The sequence below is a fragment of the Tauraco erythrolophus genome, chromosome 3, assembly GCF_009769465.1.
Source record: "Tauraco erythrolophus isolate bTauEry1 chromosome 3, bTauEry1.pri, whole genome shotgun sequence".
Classification (NCBI taxonomy): Eukaryota; Metazoa; Chordata; class Aves; order Musophagiformes; family Musophagidae; genus Tauraco; species Tauraco erythrolophus.
In genome coordinates, this window is record NC_141467.1 from 1,978,527 (window position 1) to 1,992,555 (window position 14,029).

General features: G+C 40.9%; 1 protein-coding gene across 1 annotated transcript in view; it reads right to left on the reverse strand.

Moving 5' to 3' along the window:
- Positions 1–14,029, reverse strand: part of PIGN (phosphatidylinositol glycan anchor biosynthesis class N) — a 104,126-nt gene that overhangs the window by 6,211 nt on the left and 83,886 nt on the right. Inside the window, exons 22-28 of the mRNA XM_086608958.1 lie at positions 12,577–12,679; positions 10,340–10,426; positions 7,858–7,913; positions 7,295–7,370; positions 5,917–5,990; positions 3,077–3,119; positions 1,383–1,435 (exon numbers count right to left, since the gene is read on the reverse strand). Coding sequence (XP_086465084.1) covers positions 1,383–1,435; positions 3,077–3,119; positions 5,917–5,990; positions 7,295–7,370; positions 7,858–7,913; positions 10,340–10,426; positions 12,577–12,679 — 492 coding nt within the window. The remainder of the gene's footprint in view (positions 1–1,382; positions 1,436–3,076; positions 3,120–5,916; positions 5,991–7,294; positions 7,371–7,857; positions 7,914–10,339; positions 10,427–12,576; positions 12,680–14,029) is intronic.

Consider the following 14,029-nt stretch of genomic DNA (forward strand, 5'->3'; position numbering starts at 1 on the left):
GTTAAAAATTAATCACAACTGACTCTTTTGAAAGGACTTTTCCAGTGCTTTCTTCAGTGCTCAAAAGACACGTACAGAAAGGCAGAATTATGGTTGTGCATAACAAGCTCCCCTAAACTCTGTGGGATAAGGCAAACTTCCAGCTGAAACAGATCCAGCAATCTATCACGGTTGTAAGTCTGTATGCTATTAAGACCATAGATCAGAGAGGAAGTTTTTTGGGTACTTGTAACAACTCATATTTTTGATTGCTAGCTCCCAATTAGAAAGCTTCTTGCCAAGCAGAACAGAGCTTTTTCTGAGGTCCTTTAACACACTTATTAATCTGCACAGGAACTCAAACCGACGGACGAGACCATCTCATTCACCATAAACTGAAGACAGTAAGGAAGCGCGACGCTAAAGCATCGTTTCCACTATCTGATCTAACTGGATATCCTCCCATTAGGAACCTTTGGAAAGGTAGCCACAAGCAGGAATTTGAACCTCCGAAGAAAACGGGCAGAATACGTGTGTGCACACGTACGCGTGAGCTGGCGGAACACTGGGGCTCAAAGCACGGAGTAAACGCAGACTAAACAGAACGTTAACAATGGGTCACTATTCAACTTCTGTTTAAATAACAGTGTCAAGTGACCAGATTGGCTGGATTATTAACAACACGCTCCCTACTAAGCTTATTACAGCACATTATTTATTTCCACAACTCAGGGAAGGCAACTCTGAAACGTGTGTTCTTTGTATTTGTTACTTCTGGGCTGTTCCCAGAGAAGACTGCACAGTTGAGAACCTTCCCCGTGGAGGCTAGCATGGCTCAATGCAAAACAAATCCTCTCGTTTTAGCTGTGATTTCTATGTTTGAATGCTACAGGTTTACCCTTCCCCAGCTAGGGGGAGGATAAATGCATGGGTCTTGGTAGCCACCCACATATTTGCACAAAGTTCATTAATTCACAGGGGATTGTATATGGGGGCTTAACTAGATTCAAGACAATTAACAGTTCTGATAAATTGTTACTTTAACAGTGATTACAACTAATTAAAATGCAAACCAGTAATCATTTTTTTTTTTTGGATGCAATTACTGTTCTTCAAAAAATCAAACAAATTCTACTAGCTGTGTATCTTGTCATGCTACATTCACTACTGACTCTATGTTGTTCTGGAACAGATTTTAAGAAACAAGTTTGTGCTTGGAATATATGTACATGTATGTATATACGTGGGCACACATGCACACGTGTTTTAAGTATGAGGAACATCAGTGAAGCATCTGATTAAGGAGAGTAATTGGAAAAAATTACAAGAGTTCTGAGTAGATAAACAGCAATATTAACCTATGAACCTTTTACAAATGCAATGAAGGCAAAAAACTAGCGTACCTTGTTCCAATATCCAGCCAGCTTCCATAATCTTTAACCAAAAAGAAAAAATGCTAGGAAATAAAACAACTTTGATTAGTACACAAACATTGCACAATTTGAAACACAAAATTAAAACCCACGTTTTCAGGCTGTTTACTCGAAGTTCCTAATTCTTCAAGTAGAACGAGGGCAAGACCTTTCCAGGAACGCTCATGTGGACCCAAGCAAAGAGTAGTCCAAGAGCCAGAAATAGATTGAACATGGTATCAAACACAAACAGCTAAAGATGGACTAAATTCTGTCAAGCTGGGCTTGCAAGAAACAGAAGACGACCAATAACAAAAGCCAAGCCACCTTATTACTTTAAATAACAGGATCCCAAATAACACCTAGTGCCAAAGAGAAGGCTGTGTATTGTTTTCATGGAATTCTGCCACAAACTCCTTTGGGCAATTCTGGCTGTTCCCCACCTATAAAATGGGAATAATGTTGGGAATAGACAGCACTTGTCTAGTAGTGAATCCCCCAAATTCTAGCTGGTGGCCACATTGATTCAACACCACAAACCAGTTCTCTCTTTTTTTTTTTCCTGACAACCTTCTTATTTCTTGATATACACACAGCTCCTGCATATCAAACCTTTTTGGTAATATTTTGTTTTGTACACTAAGTACATATTTGTTAATTGTTTTAAAATAGTTAAACCAAAATAGGAGAATATGAGAGCTACAAGATCTGGATACACCAGGGCTTGCTACACACCAGTACATGCCTGCACTCTTCTTTTGGTCTAGTTAGACCGATTTTATTAGTGCAATGCTGTGAGTGTGGCTTACTTTCCTGTGGAAGTTATCAAAAATCAGACTAGTCACACAGATTTATTTGAAACTACACAAAACTATATCTTCTCCATTTCTCACTCTACAGACAAATTAGTCTTTGTTTGGTTTTTCACTCGTGGTTTTTCCTATCAGATCACACCGTACAAGGAAATCACATCAGGAGTGTTTACTCCAAAGGGACAAAACTAAACCAGCCCTACCTGCTGCTTTGGAAAGGTTTCTGTTTACCTGGTGACACCCAGGGGCACTACTGCCTGGGTTGAAGACAGTTTGAGGAGGCAACAAAAATGTACTTTCAACTGGTAAAGTTTATGTTGAGATATTTTTCAGCTTTGGGTTGCTTTAGCCAGCTTGGTTTGTGGACGCAAGCTTCCTGAAGACAGCGTTTCCCAACAGCTTGTTACAAAGGGCACAAAGTGTCTTTTCAGACATTGCTGATCTCCTGGATTCTGACAGGTCTAACAGAGCATTCCTCCTTTTCCTCTCTTTTTCAAGGGAAGATGAGCTGAGTAAAACGTTCGAAATTCCTGAAAAATTAACTAACCCCTGCGCACAGCTAAAACTGATATAGTTATTTAAATTCTTCAGAATTTGATTGGAAAGCACATTAAAAACTCAGAATTCTAAGTTATTACTTCATTTTTGTCTCTTATTATTATGAGAATATTGCTTCTTCAGAAGCATTAATTATACAAAATTCAAAGAGCGGTGATTGGAGTTTTATCTCTAAATTATGCCAGGATTTCAATTCAATTCACTGCCCTAATTACAAAAACTTTGAAGTCTGAAACAAATTCAGATCTCTCTAGACAGAGTTAGGAGAGCTCTCTGCTTCTTCATCTTATTTGAAGAGACTGTGCAACAACTTACCAAAGCCATAATGTCTGAAATCACAAGAACAATGAGGAAAAGGCTGCAAAGAGAAAAAAAACAAACACAAAAATAAAATTAAAAAAAACAAACAGACCATCAATCTTTATTCATGGCCACAGATGTTACAAAACTTATTAAAACCCCCATAAAGAAATTGAAATAAGATATGATATCTTGCAATTGCCTTTCAATCACCCAGATACATTTCAATTTATTAGAGAACTGTTAAAATATATGGCTGGAACATCTGGCGTTTGTAATCCCACCCTGCTTGAAAAAGACATTTCACATTCCCAGAGTTTCAGTTTTGCAACAGAGAAACCTAACACGAGCCCTTTGCCGGAGAACAAGAGCACCTTACAAAGAGTGCCTGCCCATTCCCGATGCAGGGAGCTCATGTGCCAGTTTGGCCAAATAAAGCTGATGTAGACATTTCAGGAATACTGGGAATGCTGGGAACACCCAGCATTTTGGTGGTGTGCTCCCAAACCCACAGGGCTCTCTGTTGGGCAGCAGGTTACTTGTGGAAAGGAGGTTGCAGCCAGTAAGAGGAAACAGGAGAGAGCGTGCAGAGCTGTTTTTTCCCCCCATTAACCTAATCTTCTTTTCATTAAACTATGTAAATCCTAAATTACATGAAAGCAATTGCCATAACTGGTTAAAACTAGTTTCTAAGTTAATGACACTGAAGCAATGTTGCAAACAGCTGACCCAGCAACAGAGAAGTCTTCGACTAGAACACAGTTTATTTATCAGCGCTACCATCATAAATTCATGAAGTTGTTTTGGGAAATGCTGCAGCACTGCATGGGCACGTACTGGGGGGACACCCACACCAGTGTCTCCTGATGAGGAAGTTTCTGCTATTGCCTACGTCAGCTGTGCTTCATTAGCACAGAAGGATGCAACAAACCGACTATCTCGGATGCACTGAAAGGCTTCTCTCCACTCACCTACGGCTCAGGTAGGATGTTGCAATCTTGTAGTGCCTAGGAGGCACTCAGCTAGAGGGCTGTTTTCACAGGCAAGCTCCAAGAACATATTCTGACAGAATGCTTGCCACAAATAGCAAAAAAAAAAAAAAAAAAATCTTTAATCTGTAAATGGGGAGTTTCAGAGCAATTTGTCCAAATCACAAAAATCTACATTTTGCCCTTCTGGACTGCAGGCAGCCTTTCATAACAGAGGGACAACACTAATTTCAGGGTGTGTTTATACACTACAAAGACAAGATTGTCCCCTGTAACAGCTTAATTTATCTAGCAGGGGCAGCAGGAGCAATAAAGAGTGCAGCACAGGCTTCAGGATGTGCTGACAATCAGAGCACCAGCTCTCCAGGGATCCTGGGCACATCCTGTGGTTTCTGCCTTGTTCCCAGGCTGATGCTGTGGCAGTATCACTGCTATCGTTACTGGAGCACAGCTAAACGAAGCTGGCACAGATACCAGCCAGAGTTACAACCACAGGCTCCTAAAGCAGCACAGACAGACTCAGGTCCCTTGGTCAAAGAAGCTGATATGGTTTTCCCTCTCACACACGGATGCATGTTCCACAAAAGCTTGCAAGAGCACCGGTGCTGCCAAGGTGAGCGTTCACAAGTTAGGAAATGCTGACCTTCGTGATGCCTGAGCCCTGGAAATAGAAAAGGCTAGCTAGCCTTGTGAGCGACCTCAGTTCCTCAACGCAGCCCTGCTTCTGTATAAGCCTCAGTGAGGGAGATGAATATCCTTCCTTGGGGGTCCAGCGACAGCCCAAGTATGCTGCACAGCTAAGGCAGAGAAGGTAAAAGGCAGGGGTGAGCCTTGTGCCTCCTCCCCAACAAGAAATCAGATTTCAGGCTGCCATGTTCCTCGCTGGTACTGGGTGGCATCGTATAAGGAGACAACAGGCAGGGCACAGGCAGGATAAAACAGAAAAAGGCAGAGGGCATCACACTGAGCAAGGGCAGCTCCCTCCTGCTCAGCTGAGCAATATGCGGTCCCCTTGCCATTGTCCAGCGAGACTTGCAGCCCCACACAACACCCCACAGTTACAAACTCAAAACCCCATGGCTGACAGGGACCTCCTCTGTCTCAGCACCATTTGCAACCCCACTCGATGAGCAGAGGATTCAGTCATGTGCACTGGGTGCAACAAAAAGGGTAGGGAGGGCTAACAGTTAAAAAAATAAAAATCTTGAGACAGTGAAAAGAGCCAGGGTAGTTCAAGCCTGGATATAGCACTCTGCAAGGCTGAGCAGTCATCCCACGTTCTCTCTGAAAAGTCTTTAGAGATGGAGAAAGGACTGGCAGCCACCTAGTCCTACTGCAAAAAATACGTGATGCTGAACATACCTGGGAAGCACTGAACTGCAATGGCAGAGCACACAGCCTTCTTTTTTAAACGCCATTTGTATGAGGTCAGTGCTACAAAGCTGTAAATTGGTTACATTATAAATGGGCTATTTTTCAAATATTGTGCTGTAGGCAGAGATGCAATATGAAACAAAAATCAGACTTTGAATTCTGCTCATTTTTCTACATTACAGGGGAAAAGTGCTCCTTCTGTGTATTGTCAACAAAGAATATTAAATACCTGATTGTTTCAGACAGAGTCAACACTTCCATTTATACTCATTTATCACTAAAAAAAGAATTCCTGAGCTTGCAAAATCACCAAGCAAAACCCCAAACCATAATAACAAACAAAAGCAACAACTTGATCAACTGTTGTGGTTTTTTTTTTTGGTTTTTTTTGTTGTTTTTTTTTTTAAATTTAGATCGAGACTTGACAATTCTGAATTCTTGCAAAATAGTTTTGGAAACCTCACTAATGCAGAAATATAGCACTTACTGTACCTCTTAGAAGACAGTTGTGTTGTGGCTTGAACAGCTTCGAAAGCACATGATACCAGAATGAATGGGATTACAACCTGTTTAAAACACAAGCTACATTGTGGTTTAGAGCCATATTTACAAAACAACCTGGCAGGTTGTAGAAATGTTTTCCTGCTTTTGAAATTATCCCAGAACATGTGTGTTACAAACCCAAAGCATTGGCAAGAAAAGGTAGAAACTAATTTTGCAGGAAGCACGTTTAGCAAATGAATAAAAAACCTTCTTCCATGGTCATAGCTGAAGTGCAGTGAAATAAGCCATGAGGCAATATGGGAAACTATAATTAAAACACATTAACGATCCCCACTTCATTTATCCATCTTAGCACCAGTGACAAATACTTGAACAAGGCTAGAAGACAGAACTACTCAGATCCAATATCTCATGTGACAGGCTGCAGAGCTCCAAGCAGAAGAGGACAATCCCATCCCAACCACAAAAATTCTGAATATAGGACATATTCAGCAAGGCAAGGATCCCACTGCCTCTCCAAAGCCACGTCCAGCAAGCATAAGCAGCTGAGTGAATTCAGAACAAACCAAACAAGTTAGAAACATGAACGTTGCCTTTCGCTCTTTCCAAAGTCGACTTGCAATCCTTAAGATAGGAGTGTAAATGCATTGCTAAAACCTGCTCTTTTGCACCCAGAAGGTTTGCATTATTGACTTTGGAGAGGCACCTGTAACTGTGACCTGTAACTTAAGCCTGTTTTCTCTGGGACAGAAGCAGCAAAAAGGCAGAGGCAGGAAATACTGCTTATTTTAGCAATAACACGTAAATTCCATGTCTCCCTTCCTGTTTGCCTCTTTACCCCTCTGACAGATCCTTTACTCAAATATTAGAACAGAGCTCCTTGCCTGCAAACAAGAAATTCCAATCCAATCTTTGACAGACTATTAAAAAATACAAAAAATAATATTCACTGTAAAATGACAACCTCATCAGCAGAACCATTCAAAGTCTGTACTTAATGTAGATAGAGCTAATAAAATATATACATCCTCGATGTTTCTGTAGCTATTATACCATAGGGAAAGCTTATAACTTTTAAAGTAATTCAAGTCTTTTCAACATTTAACATTTCCATTTTAATACAATAAACCAATCTAATGCAGTTAAATTATGCTTCCACGCACTTTAGCTTCTCTCTTGTGGGAAACAGAAGGATTTGTCTCTAGAAACACTCCAAAGGCTGAAAGCTTCACACATGGTAAGGTGGCTAATGAAGCTCAAATACATGTATGTGTTTCTGTAAATTGCAAAAGTAACAACTGTGTAGGTGATATGTTACTTATTAAACAGTTCTTTAAGAAAATTTCACTAGGGTAAGGTGACTAACCTTTAGCACAAGCAAGCCTCCCATCATGAAGGGACTGAACACAGTCAAGAAACAATAGACAGAAGCAGGATCAAAACTAAAGAAACATGAAAAAGACATTACAACACATCCCTGAAACGACATTTTCCATTAAAAAAGCCAGAGCATTTGTAGTAACACACTGTGCACACATACATTTTTAAACACGGCTTCCAACTTTCTCTTCTCTTGCTCAAATGTTAAATTAGCAAGGACAGTCTACCTCACTTTTTTCCCCCTCTTCAATTTTTCTCTGCTTGCGTCTTCTGAGATGCCACGCTCCCGGTGAGCAGCCAAGCTCTCTCTGCTCACGCTGCCAATAACTTCTAATGGAAATTGAGATGATTTCGGAACCAACGAGCTCAGGCTCCTCTTAGGCAACACGTTACAGGGAGCAGAAACTAAACAAATTTTACCACTATTCCACCGGCTATTGCTTTAATTCTGCTGCTCTGATTCTGCTAATCAAATTTATATTTAGCACGCCAACTGCAGGAAGAATTTTTTAAAGTACCCTGTATCTCAAACCAATGAATAAAATTTACCTGTTAACAGAAGCTATATTTCCGGTGCCAAAAAAGGCTGTAACTATGAAGAAAACCTATCTGTATTTAAGGAAAATGCACCACAGAAACGGCTGCAGTAAAACAAAACCAGTGTTCTCCCCTCCCCCTTTCATTCCAATTTACTTTCAACATCCTATCATGAAACTACAAGAAGCTGAACCACTATTACAGCTTGACACTGCGTTAAGAAATCCAAAGCATTGTCTAGCTCTGCCCAAGATTTCACACATGGCTATGTTGATTTTAAAAAGACAGGGACTACCTGGGTAAGATTTTAGAGCCTGTTTTAAGGATCCTGCCAGAAAGCTGCAGCTTGTTTTTTTTCTGGGCCCCTACCTAGCAAGATAGGAACATCCCTGGACCACAATCCCAGCTGTGCATCCAAGCACCCATGCCTTGGCAGAAAGTAATGACATATGCATGTGTACTGCACACCAAAAAAAGAAGGTTTTATTGAGGAATTGACTGTGGAAGAAGTAGTTGGCTATGAAATCAGACTGAAGATTCCTACGCTATTCCTCCCATAGGTTTGCTGTCCAAAGGTTACACTGAGTCTATCCATTGCAACACAGGACTCCCAGTTTTTTCCCTTACTTGAGGGAGGGAGGATGACTCTTTCAGGACCTGTACAGCGGGAAGTTTTTTTATAAACCTTACCCTTTCCATCTAGGTACAACACTTGCTGCTATATGAGCCCATGAAAGAGATTCTTCTACCTCCTGAGCTCTTTGGGGCCCATTATAGCTCACATCTCTTCAGTCGAAGAATGGTTTTTAACTGCTTTTTTTGTGCATCAGGCAGAGGGTTAGTCAGTGACGGTGGCTGCTGTTGCCAGAGCTCCCTCAGGTCCTTCCACTCCTGTTATAGCTCCTGCACTGGATCATTTAAGTCTCTGCATAAACAATTTGCTTCCAACTGTTCAGCAGAATCGTTGGGATTTTGCATGCGATATTTTGGAAGGATTAGGTCAGCATAACTAAAGAAATTATGCTTCCCAAGGGTATCACATCATTTCAAGTTTAGTAACACAGCAGTCTAACAGCAGAGTGCAGTTCTGCCAGTTAAGATTTATAAGAACAACAGTTCTGCAATAAAACAAAAAAATACCAGCAGCACGTAGGTCTAATCAAAATGCTAAGCAGAAGCAATCCGGATCTTCTTCTGGAAGATCAGGCTATAAGGTCCCCCAGTGCATGCTGACTTTTGGGCCCTATACAGCAACCTTGAGACAATCTCAAGATACATAGCTCACAGGGTCGTACTTGCAATGTGACTGCTCTAGTAGAAGAGGTTTCTCCTCTAATACTATTTCTAAACATTAAACAGCATCTAAATCAAAAAAGCCACAACATCTTTTGAGCAGGTGTCTATCACACCTTGTCTCTGCAAAGGAGACCCGCAAATTGTGTGTTTTTTCAGGAGTTGAACAGATATATTTAAGTGGTTTAGATTAAAATGAGACTAAAGCAGCGCTGCATTTGAGTGTCAGATTAAAGTAGTACTGTGCTGGAGCTTTACAAAGTACAATTGAATTGTTTGATTTTTGTTTTGGCTAATTTTTAGCATCTGACAGACAGCAGCAGCTTTACTAAAAGTTAGCTTATTTTTTGTTAAACTAGCAAAATAGCAAATAAAATTGGCATATTTACTGCGAGGTGTCCGAGCTGCTTTTCAGGCATACTCTAAAGCAAACATGAACATTCAACACCTCACAAATTGTTTTGCCTCCTTCCTTTGCACTGAACTGCCTTCTTAAGGAGGTATCTGTCACGCTTCCTCTGCTGCAGGTTGCCAGTGTCCAACAGCTTTGTCCCAAATTCCAACAGCACAGACTCCACAACTGCGACCCACCCCCTCAGACTGGGTTACTCTATGAACTCTAAAGCCTGTTTTTACAGGAACCAGTATCGAGACATCTTCCTCCCCAGCTCCAACTATGATAACCCACCTGCACTAGAAGCCTGTATGCTCTAGACTGGCTCATCATTTCTCTCCTACTTGCACACCCATCACCCTTGCGGCCAAATACCTCTCACTTAACTGCAGTCTGAGGATGGAAGGGAAAAATAACAACATCGAGTCTGTACAGTATTAAAAAAAAAAATTAGCTGTAGTTTCAGTGACAGTAATGTAAAATAACTGCTACATTAGTGAACAAACAGCTCTTCCCTCCCAAGCACATATAATTTCTAACAGCAGAAACCACATGGGATATAAACAGAATCATAGAGTGGTTTGGGTTGGAAAGGACCTTAAAGGCCATCTCACTCCCATCCCCCTGCCAAGGGCAGGGGCACCTTCCACTACATCATGTACAAAAGCATTATCTTTTGAGCGACATGAGTCAAATCATCTTCATCAGCTTCTGTTTCAGTGGCTACCAGGCTATAAATTTTGATTGTGAGGCCTTTTGAAACAAACCCATCTTCTTCCTAGAGCACAGCAACCAGCAAAAGGATACAAAGAAGAAAGATCTGCGGAGGTCATCTAGGTGGAGCTGTCGAAACTGAGTTATATCAGTAGCACAGGCAAAGTTGAAAACAGCAAGCTGGAAAGACAGCAGAAGAAATCAATACTGAATATCAACTGATGTTCTTTGATAGAACCACCACATTTTTACTGAAATGAATGAGAAATAAACCTACTTCGCTATCAGCTGGAGTAGTAGTATGATGAGGACTGCAGACCTTTCCCATATTTTCATTATACTTTAATGAATCTGCCACAAAGATTGTATAAGTGAGATGATCAAATGAACAGTCGAGCTTCCGCTGTTATCTACACTGAAAATGAACTTCTGTGCCTTAGACTTACCATAATCTTTTTTTCATCATAAATATTCCTCCTACACACATACACTTCCACTGCTCACATGAGCATGTGGATAAAGACCCGCAGAAATAAAAGGCTGCAAATTATCCTCGGATGACTTATGTTGTGAGTGAGAACACTAAAATACTCTCTCTCCCTTTCACTCAGTTCTCAGCACAATATCACTTAACCTGAAGAGAAATTCTCTTAATGGAGTTTAAGAGGTCAATGAACTCCTTTTCACTGGAGAAAAGACAAAATTCAAGTAGCAGATGTTCAACACTGACCACATTTTAATTAAAAATAATCTCACATCAGAGAACTGAGCTGGATTCTCTACTACAAGATTTACTTTGTGGCACATATTAACAGCCATTCTAAAGATGCTTTTTCTAAGCTAAAAAGGGAAGCAGGGTTAAATGTTACTGTTCCTTTCACTTGAAACCAAAAGTCAAACGATGTACAGGGCGTGAGAAAAGAAACCTTAATTACAACTTACCTATGTTCTTTTCATTTGCAATTGATTAATAAAGCATTCATTGCTGTTTAATACTGCTGTAATAGAATTTTATTTTAAAATAAACAGAATATCGGACCACCATCAGACAGGCAAGCATCACAGATGCCTTGTTACAAGACACAAAAGGCAGAGTGGGTCCTAGAGTGGAAGAGAAAGTACATCCCACAGGTGACTCTGCTGTGCTAGAAAACTCCTGGCACAATCATGGCCTCATGCTAAGTGGACATTTTTACATTCAGATTCCTTCTCTATCACTTAAGATGCTGCAAAACACGCTCACACAAAACATCATAACTAAGAGTAGCATAAATAAAAAGCGATTCCCGTTTTCATTTCTGATAGCCTTGAATTGGTAAAGCCTGTTCTCTCTCCAGTTTTGAAACTCTCTCCCTTGCAGGAGAACCACAAACCCACAGTTTGTGTCAGGGCTGCTCTGGTGACTGCTTTGGCTCAGATTTCACCTCCTGGCACCTCTCCTCATTATTATGAGCTGTGAAAGGAAGCAAAGATGTGACTGTCACTTCTCTTACAAGTGACTCCGGCCACTCCCATGCCTCTGTACCCAGGTCCTCTCTGACCTGCACCAAAGACAGCACATCTGGGAGACACGGGGGCGAGCTGTGCTGCACATCTGCCTGCCTGCCAGCACCCAGATGACTCTGCAACCAGCACTTCGGATCCAACCGCATCAACGGCACAGCCACAGTTTGCTAAGCCCTTGACCTAATCCAAAACTAAGTAGCAGTGTGAGCAGCACGGGCTTTGAAAATTGCTGACAATATACAAAGTTTTAAGGTGAAAGGAGTTGCACAGATTACAAAACTCCCTCTCCATGCACATCTGAGAAGGTGCTAGTTCCAAGTTAGTCTCCGACTCCTTGTCTGTCTAATGAGAAATAAAACTCCATTCTTGAAGAAAGAGTGGAAGGACAAAGTCCAACTAAGATTTCTGGTGTTTTCTATTTGTCATTTCAGAAATTAAATATTTCTTTTCAGCCTCTCACTTGTGACTCTGCCATCAGAATAAAATAGTACAGTGACACTGTACTTAAAGAGTTACTGTACCTTATGCTGAATTAGCACTACACTTGGCAAAGAGAGCTTTGCATGTACCAGAACATACCACCAAGTCAAACTGATTTCCTCCATTTAAACATGGCTCTGATGTGGAATATCTTCAATAACATAAATTATAAATCTCTTACAAGGTCACGTTCCTATTTCATAAAACAGCTGACACTGGCTTCCCACACCTAAAGAAATGCAAAGTGTTGCTCTATGAAAACCACTCAGTATATTTACTATATTCTCAAGGAAAAAAAAAAAAAGGTTGGTAATTAACCAGCTATAGCTATCTGGAGCTGTTACCTTTGGTTTGAGCGAAAGACCATAGTGCTGCAGTGCTTCTTGCTCCATATTTATCCACGCAAACATCAAACCAGACAGCACCAGTGGAAACAGAGCTTCATACCTGAAGAGTAACATAAAAATCACAGTAAGTGCAGTCACTAACAACTATGTAGCATCAAACACTGACATATTTCTTTTCTTTTTTCTCACACACACAGTATGTCAAAGACCTAGTGGCGTTCTTCCCCTTCTCTCCCCATCACTGAGGATTATGCACAGTTGGTTGAAGTTTAAAGCCATACAGTAACTGAATGGCAAAAGTAGGAGAAACAGAGGCTGCTTCAGCTTTGTCATGTTTTGCACCTATTTTCTCTTTTGATGGCTGCCACAATGATCCCCTGGTGCAGGGCCAAAATAAAAAGAGGTCGGTTACCAGCCTCAGAGAAAAACATTATGCTTTATCCAGTATCCAGGACAGGCTAAGAAGGTTCAGTGTAAGAGTGTGTGCACAGAAAGAAGCAAGATTAAAATCAAAATCTTAATGGGGAAGCAGGAGGAAGGGGAGGCAGGAGATTAAAAAAAAAAAAGAGATGTTTCATCTCAAATGAGAGTATCCACAAGAGGCAGCTATTGCAAAATGTCTTCTGCAAGATATTTTATTCCACTTAATTTTCCAGTGTAATTAAATCCAGAGGAAAAGTGGGAGGGGATGTGGAAAGAATGGTTCCTATACTCCCCATTAATTATGTTCTTAAAAGCTACTGAGTCTGGGAAAAAAAAAAAACAACTTGGCTGACACAGTGTTTCTTCATTTACAAGCTCTGAGGAGTTGTCTTTTATCCAAAAAGAAGCAAGCCCTGCTCTTTACAGGAGACTAGCATTCCTTGGAAAAAGTTACTTCCATGAGGGACTTTTTACAAGGGCATGTAGTGATAGGACAAGTGGCAATGGATTTAAGCTGAAAGAAGGCAAATTTTGATCAGATATAAGGAAGAAAATTTTTACAGTGAGGGTGGTGAGGCACTGGAACAGGTTGCCCAGAGAAGTTGTGGATGCCCCATCCCTGGAAGTGTTCAAGGCCAGGTTGGATGAGGCTTTGGGCAACCTGGTATAGTGGAGGGTGTCCCTGCCCATGGCAGGGGGGTTGGAACCAGATGATCTTGAAGGTCCCTTCCAACACAAACCATTCTATGATTCTATAAAATCTCTCTGAATAAATTTTTCCCTCATTTTAGGGCTACCTGTTTCCCGTTGCACGTCATTTAAGCCATAACTAGATACCTGCGCTGAGCAGCTAGAAGAGAAGTTCTTTCCTTTTGTTTGCAGGCAGAAAAGCACATGCCAAAACAACAAAAGACAAACTAAATCAGACTTTCTTATTTTGGTGCAAGATTGTTTGAATACATACCCTTCCAGCCACTGCCTGGTCTAGCTGAAAGGAATGCCAACAAAACAGAGTTTATGATACAAG